Source organism: Benincasa hispida, chromosome 9 (genome assembly GCF_027475165.1).
Source record: "Benincasa hispida cultivar pf3 chromosome 9, pf3_genome.v1.1, whole genome shotgun sequence".
Taxonomy (NCBI): domain Eukaryota; kingdom Viridiplantae; phylum Streptophyta; class Magnoliopsida; order Cucurbitales; family Cucurbitaceae; genus Benincasa; species Benincasa hispida.
The window spans coordinates 2,395,876-2,412,507 of record NC_143486.1 but is presented as its reverse complement, the minus strand read 5'-3'; the positions used below and the strand labels follow the sequence as shown (position 1 = coordinate 2,412,507).

At 28.8% G+C, this 16,632-nt stretch overlaps 1 protein-coding gene across 1 annotated transcript; it reads left to right on the top strand.

Annotated features, from left to right (window-relative positions):
• The first annotated feature begins 8,788 nt into the window (after positions 1-8,788).
• Positions 8,789-16,428, top strand: ABCC8 (multidrug resistance-associated protein 6). Its single transcript, XM_039041456.2, has 12 exons — positions 8,789-8,990; positions 11,183-12,618; positions 12,700-13,020; positions 13,136-13,222; positions 13,312-13,905; positions 14,036-14,200; positions 14,311-14,608; positions 14,685-14,899; positions 15,001-15,306; positions 15,684-15,747; positions 15,823-16,062; positions 16,149-16,428. Exons 2-12 carry the CDS (start codon positions 11,203-11,205, stop codon positions 16,259-16,261), a joined length of 3,819 nt encoding a protein of 1,272 aa, XP_038897384.1. The 5' UTR covers positions 8,789-8,990; positions 11,183-11,202; the 3' UTR covers positions 16,262-16,428.
• The last annotated feature ends 204 nt before the right edge of the window (positions 16,429-16,632 follow it).

Here is a 16,632-nt window from a genome sequence, read left to right as displayed (position 1 = left end):
GATTGAAATAACTATGACGGATATGTCTCACTAATGATAGCTCCAATTAGTTAAGACATTTGCCTTTGATCAAGAGATTGGAGGTTCAAGTTTCCCACTCTCACTAATTGAACTCAAACTGCCAAAGTTGGCTTGTGAGTGGATGACATGCATCCACGTCTACTCCATCACACCTAACTGAAAAATTACGACCTACACAAATCAGTAACTTTGTATTCACCTAAAGGATTTGAGTGTTTTTCATTTGGAAGTAGTAATCGTTAGTGAATCTTGCTGCAATACTCCGTTAACAATCATGTTACAAACTTCCCTGCTAATGGAAAATCCGGTTCTAGAATTTCAATTCTACTAGGATTTCCAAGGCTATTTAGGTAGGACCTTCATCATCTCCATGAAGAAATTTTTATACATCCTTATCGGGTGACTCCTCACCAAATTCATAATCGTTCTTACATCCTCTACTTAGGGCACTCGTCTCCATCAGGGCGTTCACTCGGATTGATGCCCTCGTCGATTGCATTTGTACCTCTTGATTGGAGTTGGCTTAACATAAGAATCACAAAATTTCCCCCTTTCAACAAGTAGGCATGGATTCACCCTTTTAACTTTTGATCTAGAATATAATTTGTTGTGTTGATTTCATTGCTGAAAACTGTGGCAGCTTATAGTTTTCTCCCGTAGGATTTCTTCGAGGAATGAGGATTAGTAATAGTAATTAATTGTTCAATTGTTTTTGGACTAAGTTGAATATCTCAAAGTAATTGCCTCAAATTTCTCCTCCATGTTGTATTATGGGTTGTTTATATCCAACTGCTCCCTCATGGCTTGCTAACGATATTAATTTGTGGACCAACAAAAAAAAATGTCAATATGAACTTCCTTGAATAAAACTTTGTGACCACTGACCACACATCTTGTTTATTTATTTTTATTTTGAAAGGGTAATAGTAACAGTTGTGGCCACCCACTTTTTAATTTAATTTTAATTTTTTTAGTAAAATATAATAATGCTACCAATTGGTTGGTTACCAAGATTTCTGATTTTTTTTTTGTGTTGGCTTTTCCAATCCTACGTATTACGATGCATTTTAGATTACATTTGTAGTAAAATAGGATGAATTAGAACACAATAGTGCATAATCTAAGTTCTTGTTTAATAACCCTTTTATTTTTTTGTTCTGTTTTTGGAAATTAGCTTATAACTTTTTTACCTACCTTTTAAACATGTTTTCAAAAGCCGCAAAATTTTGAAAAACCAAGAAAAATAGGTTTTTTTATTATTAAAAAAAAAAACTTTGATTTTGTTTTTAAATTTTGGTTTAGAATTTAGATGTGTTTATAAGAAAATTGAAAAGTTTACCATTTTGATGAGAAAACAATCATATATTTAAAGATTTAAAAAAAAGAAATATATATTTATTGTGAATATGTTTTAAAAAGAACAAAATGGTTATTCAAACATGCCCTCAAAGTTAATTTTTATAGAAGTTGGTTAAATAATAATAATACTCGTGCATGAAAAAAATATATATTTATTGTGAATATGTTTTAAAAATCTAGTGAAAATGCTAGTAGAATAATGTTTTTTTTTTAAATCAATAATAAACTAGGTATGAGTTAAGGTACATAAGTTAAAGTTAGACATTTAAAATTACATTAACTTAAATTAAACAAGTTTGAAAATATAGAGACTAAAATAGTATTTTAATCTCTCATATATTATTATTTATTAGTAGCTAAAGTGAGTGAGTTTAATTGTAAGTTATAACTTATTGTTTGAATAAATAAAAACAATTATTGGCATATCAAATTCAAGCAGATTGATTCTAATATGAGAATGAAATAATGCAAGTCAATCAACATTCACAATTAGGCCTTAAAGAAAATGATTGTTTGGCTATTATATTAATTCTTATTTATGAAAGTAAACGTGGGTAAACTATTTTTGTTTGTTTTTGTTTTTGTTTTTGTTTTTGTTTATTTTTTATTTTTTATTTTTTATTTTGCAAAGGGTGGTATGATTGTTTGATGTGAGTTCAAAGATTTATTTGGCAATTGGGATAAAGACAAACATTGATCTGAATTCCCATTCTGGTCGTATTAAAGGAAATGTGTTGTATTAATTTATATACGTGTTGTGAATTTTAAAAAAGGCCAATTAAAAAAGTTACTCCTGAATTTTGTCATTTAATTACAAAATATTTTTTATTTTGATCCATGATAAAATGGAGTAGTGGTGTTGCTTAAGGATATTCGTGGTTGGGTTGGGTTGAAGAACTCTTTAGACTCAATTCAATTATTCAAGTTGTAAATTTTTTCAACAAAAAAAATTCTCATTAAAAAATGAACCCAACCCAACCATAAAAAAATTTGGTTGGGTTGGTTCGAGTTATTTAGGTCATTTATTTAAATTTTTTTATAAAAGGAAGTAAAATATTAATACGTAAAAATTCGATTTACCTATTTTCATATATAAGTTAAGATTAACACCTCAATTTCAATTTATATAATGTATAATCTTTTTTCAAAGTACAAAAAAAAAATATTTTTAAGAGTTGTTGAAAAATAAATTATCCAAAAAACTTATAAAATTAAATAAAACTAAAATAAATATGGTATATCTAATTGTACATAAGCAAAAAAAAAAAAAAAAAAAAAAAATACATTTTAAACTTAATAATAAGTTCGGGTTGGTTTGAGTTATGTTAGGTGACTCATGAACCAACCTAATCCATAAAATTTTCATTTATTCGAATCCAACCTAAAAGAGTTCACAACCCAACCCAAACTGAACGGGTTGGGTTGGATTGATCGGTTTTTTCGATTCATCGGGTTTTTTCGAACACCCCTAGCGTTGCGGTCTCAATTTTCGTTTCAATTTATGTCATAAGTTTATACTATTTCAAGTTTGCATCAAATGCAATTTGAAATATGTATGAAAAGTTAAAGGTAATATTATAATTTTTGAAAGAATAAAGATATTTTCGAACCAAAGAACAAAGTTCAACAATATTTTTTATAGTTTAGCGTTTAAAAATATCGAATAGATCAAAGATGTAGAAGACACAAAAGCTTAGACTAAGAAAAAAAAAATTATTTGGAACCTTGTGATTTTGAAGGATTTCAATTCATAATGGATTTCAAATAAATTTCATTATTTTAGTACTATAGGAAATGTAATGATTTTAAAATGCGAAGTGATTTCGAATCACGTTTTACTTTAAAAAAAAAAATTCATGACTAAAATGTTCGGATTTTGTAGGATTTCATAGCATTTGAAAGTAAATAACTTAAAAATGATTGTAAATTTGTAACTTTCTTTTCTGATTACCATCCAAACACAAAATTTTAAATACGTCAATTTTAAATCTTTCTCGTTTCAAACAAAATAATTAATTTAAAATCATTTTTCGGATTTCAAATTACAAGATTTAAATCATTTTTTAAACTTTATTGAATCCAAACGGAGGGTTAATCTTCTATTTTTCTTTTTCTTCCTTTTTTTTTTTTTGTTTAGTTTGCCACAGATACTAAACCAACTAAAACTGACGACTGACCATGTGGAAATTGTTGGAAATTGAAAGGTCGGTAATCGGCGTCTGTTTTAGCCAAAAATCGACACTGATCAACTTATGAACACCTTACAACTAGTGTAAATTTGAACTTTTGTCACTGAGAAAAAAAAAAACATTTTGATTACCCTTGAACTATACTCACCATGGCTTATTCAATGTGGTTAATTTAATTCTTAGTGTTTGGTAGAAAATCCTCCAAATTATTCCACTTTTTACCATTACATAGGTTTAATAACTTAACAAAAGAAAATTAGAAATAAAAACTCTTTTTTTGGTACAATAAAAATAGGAATGAGAAATCAAATTTTCGATCTTCCGAAATTTAATTCCAAGCTAATTCACTTTACCAAGGAAAAAACACAAATTATCTCAGATATCTGCTAGTATAAAAGTAATGAAAAATTATTAACAAATTTAAAATTTGCTTATGTCAACATATCCATCATTTTTCTGTAAGGTAAATTTAGAAACTATTTTGAAGTTCAGTGTTGGGCTTATTCATCCATTTAATAGAAACCAAACTCGAAATTTGTAGGTTGGAAATATAATTTATTCATTAAAATATAAATATTCATTGATCCCATTTTTTTATTTAATTTGATCAGAAGTCTTTAAGGCAAGTTTATTGCTGACAAGATCGGTAGGCTGATTGAGCTGTACTTTGAAATTTGAATTTTTTTTTCCCTTTCTGATTAAGCTGTAAATATTTATTGGAACAAATATTAATTTATACTTCTAAACGTTAGAAATTGTATCAATTTAAATTTTAAAATAAGAATTATATCAATTTAAATTTTAAATTTTGAATTTTGAGATTTATATAAATTTAAATTCCAAACTAATAATTATATTAATTTAAACCCCTAAATTTTTATAATAGTATCAATTTAAATTCTGCACTTTTATAAATATATCAATTTAAACTATAAACATTCATAATTGTATCCAATTAAAATATAATAGACGGTATAAATTGATACAATTATGAAAGTCTAGGGTTCAAATTGATATACTAAAAAAGTTCAGTGTTTAAATTATACTATTAGTAGTTTGGGGTTTAAGTTGATACAATTTCTCGAAGGTCAGGGTTTAAATTGATACAATTATTAATTTAGAGTTTAAATTCATACAATACTCAAAGTTCAGGAGTATAATTGATATTTATCCTATTTCTTTTATTTGAATGTTTTGAGCATTTTTTTCAATATAGCCTTTGTTTCGTAAAAATTTCTATTAACGTTATTATTTTTAATTTAGTCTCTCATCATGTTAATATTGGTCGATAATATATTTACAAATCATAATATTTGGTAAATTGGTGAAAGTTTTAATTTCTTGTAAGGTTGGGAGAGGAAACTAGAAACTTTCTTCCATACACCTTTTTCTTCATTCTTACAATTTTTTTTTTTTTGTCAATTCACCAAATGTTATATCTAGTAAGTCTAACATTCACCAAATAGTGAGAAATTAAGTTGAAAAATATTAAAATGTAAAGCAATAAAGACTAAATTAAAAAATACTACACATTATCAACTAATATATATATATATATATAAGAGAGAGAGAGAGATGGCCTTTTTAATTAAGTGGCATGAGAATCAAGAGCAAGTTGGGTAGAGTCCATGCCACTTTAAGCTTCAATCCAAGGTAGGCTACAATAAGAGAAACCAAAATAATGGAACATTATTAAATGAGATTGTTTCTCTTCTCTCTTTCTTTAATTTGTTTTTTTCTAATTAAAATATGAGTAATTGTTTTAAGGTTTTAATACTTATTTGGTTCTTGTATTTTTTGTTTTTGTTCAGTTTGGTTTATCTACTTTCAAAATGTTTATTTTTGTCTCTATACTTTTAATTTTGATTCATTTTGATCCTTATACTTTTAAAATGTTAATTTTGATTCCTGTACTTTCAACTTTTGTTCATTTTGATATTTAAATTTTAGAAAATGTGACCGTTTTTATCTTTTAAAAGTAAAAATGAAGGGACCAAGGTAGTAGTTAAACCTTGTTTCAAATGGCAAAACTATACTTTCAAATATAGCAAAAAGTTACCGTCTATTAGTGACAAACAATTGGTGATGGATAATAAATTTTTAATTTAATCTCTTGAAGTTATTTTATTATTTTTTTTTATCGATTTAGGTTAAATGAAAATAACAATTTTCATAAAATACAATATGTGAATATGTTGCCAAAAATCATAGAAAAATTTATAATAGATAATAATTTTTTTTTATAAAAAAGTTGAATAATAAACTAGCATCGGAGATTAAATTTATGATTTACTAAAAAAAATATAGATAAGTTTGAACATTTAAAAGTACAATAAAAAAATGTGAACTGGCCTCAAATTATAAGGATCAAAATAGTAAGTAAAAACTTAGCTAGTAAAGATCAAGAGGTCTTTGATTTAAATCTCTTACTCTTGATTTGTATTTAAAAAAAACAGAGATGAAAATAGTATTTTAATTCTATTTTCCTTTAGCAATTATGAGTTTCTATTTTCAACGATATGGTTGGTGGATTCAAAACTCTGAAAATTGATTCTCTTCCCTACAAATCGTATTTGTTTGTTATAAATAATATTTCGAAAACATTTTACCCAATCAATCTAAGAGCACAATTTGAGTTTTTTTTTTTCTAAAAAATGATTACTGCTATTTTGAATTGTTTAATTATTATTTTATTTAATAGAAAAGAGGACAAACAGACAGAGAAAACAGATAAGTTTATTTATTTATTTATTTTTTTTAATAAAAAAAAATATATAAAAGGGTAGATTTTTGAGTGAGGCATGCTTCATCCACGTTGGGTGGTCTTCAATCTAGATTTCATCCTTTTTAGATCTTCTCAATTTTTCAATTATTTTATATCATCATCTCTCGATTTCTAATACTTTGTAACTTTGTTTATATTTAATCTTATATTGTCAAATGTCTTTACGTATTTTTAATAAATTTTAAATTTAATTTATAGTATTTTTAATTTATGGATGATTTTTTAAGATTAAATTATACAAAATATTTCTAAATTTTATATTTTTTTGAACTTTCAAAAGTTTTAAAATACTCTTAAAATTTTTAAAATGAGTTAAAAAATACCTTTATTAGCCTTGAATGGAAACCGTTAAATTCAAAGATACTTTTAAAATAAAAAAAATAAAAAAAATATTCTTACTGTTATATGAACAAAGACCGTTAATACATTATTACTTCTCTATTTTCTATTTCCCCTCCTTTCTTCAATATCTTTCTACTCCCCTTTTTGTTAATTATTTGAATATTTTAGAATTTTGTGATTTTATGTTTTAATTCAAAATTTTGGTTGTTGAGAAAATTGGTATAAGCTAAGAATTGGAAAATTAAGAAAAAAAATGAGAGTATCTATATGAAAAAAATGAGAATATTTATACAATTTGCTTTAAAATTGATTTTTTTCGAATTTAAGAAAACTTTAAACAAATTGACCATTATATTAATGGTAGGAGCATTTTATTTTTTATTTTTTTAATTTTAAAGTTATTTTTACAATGAAGTATCACCACTTTCTGTTCATATATTAATGATGAAGGTATATTTTAAACTTTTTTTTAAGCTAGGAATATTTTTGAAACTTTTAAAAGTTTAAAGGTATTTTTTGAAACAAAACTTTTAATTGTTTCCATCCAAAACTAACAACAAGAGCATTTTTTTTAATTCATTTTTTAAAATTTAAGAGTATTTTTTAAACTTCTGAAAGTCTAGGGACAACTTTAGGGATACTTTCATGAGTGACTAAATTTGATATTTATTTCAGATATAAAAACTAAATTGGATATTTAAAAATACAAAAATTAAAATTGAATCAGTCTCAAAGTACATGTACTAAAATAGTATTTTAATTAAGGAATCTTTTCATATATATTATAGTATGTTCTCATATGTACGGGGTGTATATAGGATAATTGTTTTAGATAACAAAAAATATTAGAAAAATGTCATTGTTGATAGACAATGATATTTTATTATATATATATATTAAATAGTATACAATAATTCATTGCGTTTGGTGTCATGTCACATGGGATCGTAGACTTATTACACCATTTTTAATTGGCTTCGAATCTTCCTCTTCGTTAATTAACTGCTCAAATTCCAATCTCACTTCCACTCAAATTCGTTAAATTATAAGTTTGACCCTTCGGATCTATTTTGTTTTTATGTCTTTAAAATATATATTAATGATGAGAATGCTACGGTTTGAAAAAAAATTAAATAATTTCATATTCTTTATAAAATAGATAATTATTTTTATTTTCGATTAATTTTGAGATGAAATTTTATACTATCTATTCTAATAAACAGATCTACAGATTTTTAATATTGTTTTTATCTAAAATTTTTAGATACTAAATACATCTTCCAATATTTAATTTAGTGTCTATAGATCTTTATTATTAAGCCTTTAATTTAACACTTATATCATACACTGACTATATTATTATTTAATTAAAAATTGCGTGTGGCATGCATATTCATTTTAGACGATTTTGAAATGTTTAATAATGAAAATTAAAGTTAAATGGTTGTAGGTAACAATAATAATATATATAAACCAGTGTTGATAATTATTTGACTTTTAATTTTTATTTTTTAAAAATTAAGTTTATAATTACTTTTCTACTTCTAATTTTATTGTTTTTATTATCTACTTTTTACCAATATTTTCAAATGTTAAACTATGTTTTGAAAACTAAAAAAAAAAAAAAAAAAATTACAAATTTGTTTTTACTTTTAGAATTTGATTAAGAATTCTACTCCTTTACTTAGGAAAAAAGGAAACCATTGTAAGAAATTAAGAGAAAAATATACCTAATTTTCAAAATCCAAAAACCAAATAGTTATTGAAGAATAGCTAAAATGTTTATCTATCTATCAATTTTTTTAAGTAAACATAAGTTAAAATAAATATTTTATTATGATACTGTTGTTTAATTTAGTCTTATTCAAATCAAACGAGTGACACATGGGTAATTGTTTAGCAGTTTTTTCTGACAATATAAAAAGGAATTAACAAATAAAATAATTTGTCATAGTTGCCACCATACATTGTATTAATAGAGAAAAATGCAACAATTCTGAGAACTTGTAGTTACATTATTAAATAACTTGAAGTCAAAGCTCAAATCTCAGAGCTTTATTGTCAATATAAAACAGGAAGCCACACAATATAAGGGGAAAAAAAGAAAGAAATAAATAGAAATAAAAAAACAAAAAAACAAAAAAAACAAAAGTAGTTTGTAAAAAGCAGAGAAAGAGATAAGCAGTGGAAGAAAAAGGCAGAGGAAAAGAGAAGAGAGAAAGAAGAAAGAAGAAGGTCATGGGATGGCTAACCTCGGAATTGGTTCAAAAAAGATCTTAGACGATTTCAACTCGGTGAGTCATTATTTTTCTTTTTAAAACTGTTTGAGATAAATGAAAAACTCAGCACCCTTTGATTTTTTTTCTTCTTGTTTGTTTTTCTTTCTTAAATATATTTCACAACCATTTCTTCTTCTTCTTCTTCTTTTTTTTTTTTTTAAATATCCAAAGAAATTGTGTTGAATTTATTTTTAAATATTTTTGTCCATTTTATTTGTCAAGAATAATAAAATGATATTTTCATTCGTGTGTTAGAAAAAAGCTAGTTATAAACAAGAACAATTTTTTTTTTAATTTTCAAAAAAAAAAAAATCTACACAATTTTGAAAATGTTTTTAAACAGTGAAAAACAACGAGAACCATTAATAAATGCTTTAAATTAAAAAAATTGAAAATGAGAAATGAGAAATAAGAAAAAAAAAAGAAAAAAAAAGGAAATTAGAAAACCCAAATTCTTAGAAGGGGAAAAATGAGAGAAGAAGAAGCATTCAGTTTGTGGAGTGTTTGGAAAATAATAAATTAATGAAGGAAGCGATATAGTTTTAGTTTATGAGGGAAATCAAGATTTGGTGTTAATTATATATAATATGCTTTGATTGGTGATTGACAAAATTGTTTTTTTTTCCAACCATATATGGGATGGGGTATTCCAACTTCAGATCCCTGAATCGATAATTCATATTTTAAGCAAGTTGAATTATGTTTTTATTTAAAAATTTTGTTTTAAATGATAAAACGGTTGAAAATATTTTCAAATATAGTAAGATGTCATAATTTATTAGTGAAAGATATTGATAGACACTACTTAGAAATTTAGTGTTTATCACTGATAAACAATAATATTTTGCAATATTTGTAAATATTTTGATTCATTTTTTAATACTTGAAAACAACCCTTTTATTTAACTAAAAAAACTATTAATACATTAGTTGAATTATTATTTCAACTAAAACCAAAGTGAAATACCTACCACCCAAAATTTGTTTACTTATAAGTATAGAGAGTAAAATTTGACATTTTAAAATATATAGACTAAAATTAAACAAATTTTAAATTACAACAATCATTTAAAAAAAGCTTAACTCATCCAAGTCGAGAATTTTTTGTTTATTTTGGAAATTGTTTATTTATTGAAAACAATGATTCGCTAAATTACAAAGAAAGTGGGTTATTGTTATGTTAACTAAATTTAATTCTTGATTTGGGAAAATGGAATTTGAAGATATTTATATTTACGTGTAAATTAAGCTACAATGACGTATGCGTTATCAAGTTTTCAGTTTTCTGTAAAAAAAAAAAGGTGATATAATTGTGATTTCGATTTATTTGTTAATTAATTTACAACCCCAACTTTAGGGTTACATGAATTTAAACCACAAAATATTAATTTCATTAAACTAAACTCTAAATTGTTCTAAGTTTATCAATCCATACAATCTGTTATGTTTATAGATAATATTATACGAGAATCATAATGTTGTTAATTAAAACCTTAAATTTTTATAAATTAATCAATTTAGACTTTAAATTAAGAGTTTTTTGGATAAATTATCTATGCATCGATCATAATCATCCATTTTATTAATTCAACATTCGAAGAACTTTACACATTTTAAGAATTTAATGCTATAATTCTAAAACATAATATTAATAAAAGGTCTAAATCGATTCACTTAAAACAATTTAGAAGCTTAATTGAAACAATTTTATATTTTACGCAATATTTTCCGAATTTAAAGGGTAAATTGATATAATTGTTAATTTAAAGTTAAAATTAATACAACCACTAAAATTTAGGAGTGCAAATGTTTTATTTCTTTTTTTTTTTTTAGTTCAATAATAGGCATGATGTAAGATTTGAAAAACCTATTGATAAAGAACTCATTCTTTATATCATAGCTATGATAATATTGGGGAAGTGATTATAAAATAGAATTCAAAAGTTTTTACTTTTTAAAACTAGTAATTTTTTGAAAATTCGTTGAAATAGTTTTTCTCAGCGAGATCGAATATCGAAATTTGAATAAAAAGTAAATTTTTTCATTTTATCGATTGTTTTGAATTTTCTATTAAAATCTTGCATGGAGATTCTTCTAATTTTATTAAAAAGATGTTATAAAAACTTTCACGTGCTTATTTTGTGGAGTTGATTTTAAGTTGACTTTTAAGCTATGAGACTTCTAATTAGAACGTTTACGATCTGTAGTGAAATTTAGAGGTCCGATCATGGCGGAACCTTTACTACACAAATGGACTGAAGAATCAGCTGGATCATTCAGTATTCGACAGACTAGTTTCTTTAGCAAACTTTCATTTTCTTGGATTAATTCTTTGCTTACTTTGGGTTACTCGAAAACATTGACCCTTGAGGATGTTCCTCCTCTTGATTCTGAGGATGAAGCAGAATTGGCTTACCAGAAATTTTCCCATGTCTGGGATTCACTCTCAACAGAAAAGGGTTGTTCAAGCTCTGGGAATTTGGCCTTTCAAGCCATTAAAAAAGTGCATTTGAAGGAAAATGTTTTGATAGCATTTTATACTCTTCTCAAAACACTTTCTGTTGTGGTTTCTCCTCTTATTCTCTTTGCTTTTGTTAACTATTCAAATAGTAATGAAAGACATTTGAGAGTGGGTCTTTCTATTGTGGGGTTTTTGATTGTCTGCAAGGTATTTGAATCCTTGGGTCAAAGACATTGTTACTTTGATTCTAGAAGGTCAGGGATGAAAATGAGATCAGCTTTAATGGTGGCAGTGTATAAGAAGTTGTTGAAGCTGTCTAGTTTAGGGAGGACAAGGCACTCTGCTGGAGAGATAGTGAACTATATTGCTGTTGATGCTTATAGAATGGGGGAATTTCCATGGTGGTTTCACTTAGCTTGGGGTTCGTGTCTACAACTTATTCTTTCCATTGTATTGCTATTTTGGGTGGTGGGTATTGGAGCTTTGATTGGTTTAGTTCCTCTTCTCATATGTGGGTTACTAAATGTGCCTTTTGCTAAGTCACTACAAAAGGGTCAATATCATTTCATGCTTGCTCAAGATGAGAGATTGAGGTCAACTTCTGAAGTGCTTAACAACATGAAGATCATTAAGTTGCAATCATGGGAAGAAAAGTTCCAAAGCTTAATCGAAGCGCTTCGTGAAAAGGAGTTCAAATGGTTGAAAGACACACAGATGCAGAAGGCTTATAGTTCCTTGTTGTATTGGATGGCTCCCACTATTGTGTCTGCTGCTGTTTTTGTTGGATGTGTTCTTTTCCAAAGCGCTCCTTTGAATGCAAGCACCATTTTTACTGTTCTAGCAACACTCAGAGTAATGTCCGAACCTGTGAAGATGATACCAGAAGCTCTTTCAATCATGATCCAAGTCAAGGTAGCTTTTGACAGACTGAACAGATTTTTACTTGACAATGAGCTAAAAAAGGATGAATTCACTGAAAACCCATCAATGCATTTGGATAAGACGATTGAAATACAAAATGGTAACTTCAGGTGGGATCCGGAGTCAGTGATTTTAACTTTAAAAGATGTAGATTTAGATATAGAAAGAGGACAGAAAGTTGCTATATGCGGACCAGTTGGAGCTGGGAAATCTTCTCTGCTACATGCCATACTTGGAGAGATACCAAAACTTACTGGAAATGTGAGTTCTAAACACAAATCATATTTGGTATGGCATGAAAATGCATCAAAACTAAGTTTATGTACTCTTTTTATATTGCAGGTTCAAGTAAATGGATCAATAGCCTATGTTTCACAGACAGCTTGGATTCAAAGCGGGACAATCCGCGATAACATACTCAATGGAAAGCAAATGGACACAGATAGGTATAAGAATGCCATAAAAGCTTGTGCTTTGGATGAAGACATCAATAGTTTTGACCATGGAGATCTTACAGAAATAGGAGAGAGAGGCCTTAACATGAGTGGAGGACAGAAACAAAGGATTCAACTTGCAAGAGCTGTCTATAATGATGCTGATATATATCTACTTGATGACCCTTTTAGTGCAGTTGATGCCCATACGGCTACAACACTTTTTGATGTAAGTACATGGAAAATCTTGTTTCTTGTCAACCCATTAAAAAAAATGAAAAAAGAACAGACAATCCTTTTAGTAGAGGTACCATTATCCAACTTGAAGGATGGAAATTTTGCAGGAATGTGTCATGACCGCTCTAGGTAAGAAAACTGTTGTTCTTGTGACGCATCAAGTGGAATTCCTTTCTGAAGTCGATAAAATTCTGGTAAGTTAGTTACTTTTAAACTTCATGTCCATGAAGTAATTGTAGTCTTGTAAACACTTTCTCATCGAAATGTCTTGCTATTTTTTCAGGTAATTGAGGGTGGAGAAATAACTCAATCAGGAAGTTATGAGGACCTGTTGACAGCCGGGACGCCTTTTGAAAAGCTTGTGAGTGCTCACAAAGATGGCATAATAGCATCTGGAACTTCGGGGAGTGAAAACTCGAGAGACTTTGAAACAGTAGACACTGTGAGACGTGAAAAATATGATAAAAAAAATGTAACTGGCAAAAGCTTAGGCGGAGTACAACTAACAGATGAAGAAGAGAAGGAAATAGGGGATGTGGGTTGGAGACCATTCTGGGATTATATCACAGTCTCCAATGCATCTTCTCTCGTGTATTTAAGTGTTATTAGTCTATCTGGTTTCGTTGGTTTTCAAGCAGCTTCAACTTATTGGCTAGCTATTGCCATTGAGTTCCCTCAGATCAGCAGTCGTACAATGATTGGAATCTATGCAGCTATTTCACTTTTTAGTGCAGTATTTGTATATTTCAGGTCCCTTTTAACCGCTCTTTTTGGATTAAGAGCTTCTAAAGCTTTCTTCTGTGGTTTCACAAATTCTATATTCAAAGCTCCAATGGCATTCTTCGATGCGACCCCAATCGGACGAATCTTGACTCGAGTATGATCATTTTGGCTTCATCTTCATTCCTGTTTCTTAGGCATGCATCATGAAGCTAATTCTTTTGTTACATTCACGCTAGCAACTTACTACACCAAAGCTAATGTTGTGGAGATCACAATATTTGCAGGCCTCATCAGATTTGACTGTTGTGGATTTTGACATACCATTTTCCGCCATCTTTGTAATATCTGGTGCTATAGATCTTCTTGTAGTGATTGCAATTGTGGCATCCGTTACGTGGGAAGCTCTTCTTGTTGCCATTCCAGCTATTATAGCTTCAACCTACGTTCAGGTATACAGAGTTTTGTACTTGTTTGTTTTGTATTTTCATATTATATATTTTTCTTCATCATCAAATAGTGGTGCTAACTTTCATCTATTTTTTTCCTTATATTTTGGAAGAGCTATTATCTAGCCACTGCTCGGGAGCTTATTAGAATTAATGGGACGACAAAAGCACCTGTAATGAATTATGCAGCAGAGACATCCCTTGGTGCTGTCACAATCAGAGCTTTCGACATGACGGAACGATTCTTTCAGAAGTTTCTAAAGCTCATCGACACAGATGCAAGTCTTTTTTTCAACTACAATGCAACCACAGAGTGGTTTATTTTGAGGATAGAATCATTGCAAAACTTCACACTTTTCACTGTTGCATTTCTCCTTGTAGTGCTTCCTCAGGGTCAAACCACCAATCCAGGCAAGACAAATTCAACAAGACTTAAGATTCTAATATATTTGCATACCACATTTTGATCGTTTAATCCATTGTGCAGGACTTGTGGGGCTCTCTCTTTCTTATGCTTTATCCTTTTCAAGTATCCATGTTTTCATGGCGAGATTTTATTGTACTCTTTCAAACTACATAATTTCTGTTGAAAGGATCAAGCAATATATGCATTTGCCAGTAGAGCCTCCAGCAATCATGGAGAACAACAGACCACCATTTTCATGGCCTACAAAAGGAAGGATAGAGTTGGAATGTCTAAAGGTAAAGGGGGCTAACTGCAAATGTAGTTCATTCAATTGACTTATGATTTTTCTCGAATGTCATTTTCGATGCTTAATTTTCAAATTTTTTGTTTATTTTAGATAAAATATCGTCCCAATGCTCCTCTCATTCTCAAGGGAATTACATGTACCTTCCAAGAAGGGACTAGAGTAGGAGTTGTAGGAAGAACAGGAAGTGGAAAAACGACTCTTATAAGTGCTTTGTTTCGTTTGGTGGAGCCTGAGAGCGGGAGAATCATCATCGACGGGATTGATATATGTTCCATTGGTTTAAAGGATCTAAGAATGAAGCTGAGCATCATCCCACAAGAGCCAACACTTTTTAGGGGCAGCATTCGCACAAATTTAGACCCGCTTGGCCTTTACTCTGATGATGAAATATGGAAGGTAAATCTTACCATTCAACATGCTTTTGAACTTCACAATATTGTTCTGTTGTGACATTTACTTAAACTTTACCTGTTATTCCAAGTTTCATCTCAAAACCAATTAACCATAAGAGCAAGTCATGTATCTAATAAACATCGTAAGTTCTCTTCATGCATCTTTCTGATATAGGATCCTCAATATGCCCTCTCTTTGGGTCACCTATCCATATAGGCTTCATTGGCTCTAATACCATATTAGATACACATATGGGGTTCCACCTCTTAAACTAATTGGTCATGGGAGGAGTAACTCAAGTATCTTGTAAACATTGTGAGGCCTCCTTTACTACATTTCCGGTACTTTGCTTATTCACCTAATGACTTGGTTATTTGCAGGCATTGGATAAGTGCCAGCTCAAGGCCACTGTCAGCAGTCTGCCGAGTCAGCTCGACTCATCTGGTATGCTCTTTTCATGGAAGCAAACATGTTATAACTTCTTAATGTTTTAGTGTATTGATTTGGTTGGTTCAATAGTGAGTGATGAAGGAGGGAATTGGAGCGTGGGACAACGCCAACTCTTCTGTCTTGGACGAGTGCTACTCAAACGAAACAGAATTCTCGTTCTCGATGAGGCTACAGCTTCAATCGACTCGGCAACTGACACTATTTTGCAAAGAATTATAAGGCAAGAGTTTTCAGAATGCACTGTTGTAACAGTAGCTCACAGAGTTCCTACTGTTATTGACAGTGACAAAGTCATGGTTCTCTCCTTTGGTAAGCTAACCCTTAAGTTTCTCGTTCCTTTTCCTTTGTTGAATTCCATTCATCAATAACTGAACCAACTACAATTTCTTCTATAGGAAATTTGGTTGAGTTTGAAGAACCCTCAAAGTTGATGGAAACCAACTCTTACTTCTCCAAACTTGTAGCCGAGTACTGGGCTAGCTGCAGGAGAGACTCTTCCCGTCATTAAACAACTAGTCTTGAAAACAAATTATTGCTTTTTTTTTTTTAGGACTACAATGGAAAAATGAGAGATCGAACTTTCAACTTCTAAGAAAATAGGTAATACCAATTTTACTTTGGCAAAAACAAATTATTGCTAATAAGGGAAAGAAAACTTAGCAGGAAAGAGTGAAAGTTTGAGACACGAGCAAACAGAGGAGAATATTTAAGGAGAAAAAAAAATCATTCTTAAAAAAGAAATCTTTTTATAATTTCTTACAAGTTTGAAGGAGGATAAGTTGGAAACTTTCTCCCAAAAGACATTTTCCCCTCTTTATTTTTTTAAAAGTTTAATATGCATCTATATTTACTTAAAATTCTAAAATGAAACTTGCTAAA

What these genes read in the sequence shown, in the direction of transcription:
- ABCC8 (XM_039041456.2), top strand. Translation starts at nt 11,203, where the DNA reads ATGGCGGAACCTTTACTACACAAATGGACTGAAGAATCAGCTGGATCA. An exon ending in CGGCTACAACACTTTTTGAT is followed by an intron (nt 13,021 to 13,135) that starts GTAAGTACATGG and finishes GAAATTTTGCAG; the next exon opens with GAATGTGTCATGACCGCTCT. An exon ending in TAGCTTCAACCTACGTTCAG is followed by an intron (nt 14,201 to 14,310) that starts GTATACAGAGTT and finishes ATATTTTGGAAG; the next exon opens with AGCTATTATCTAGCCACTGC.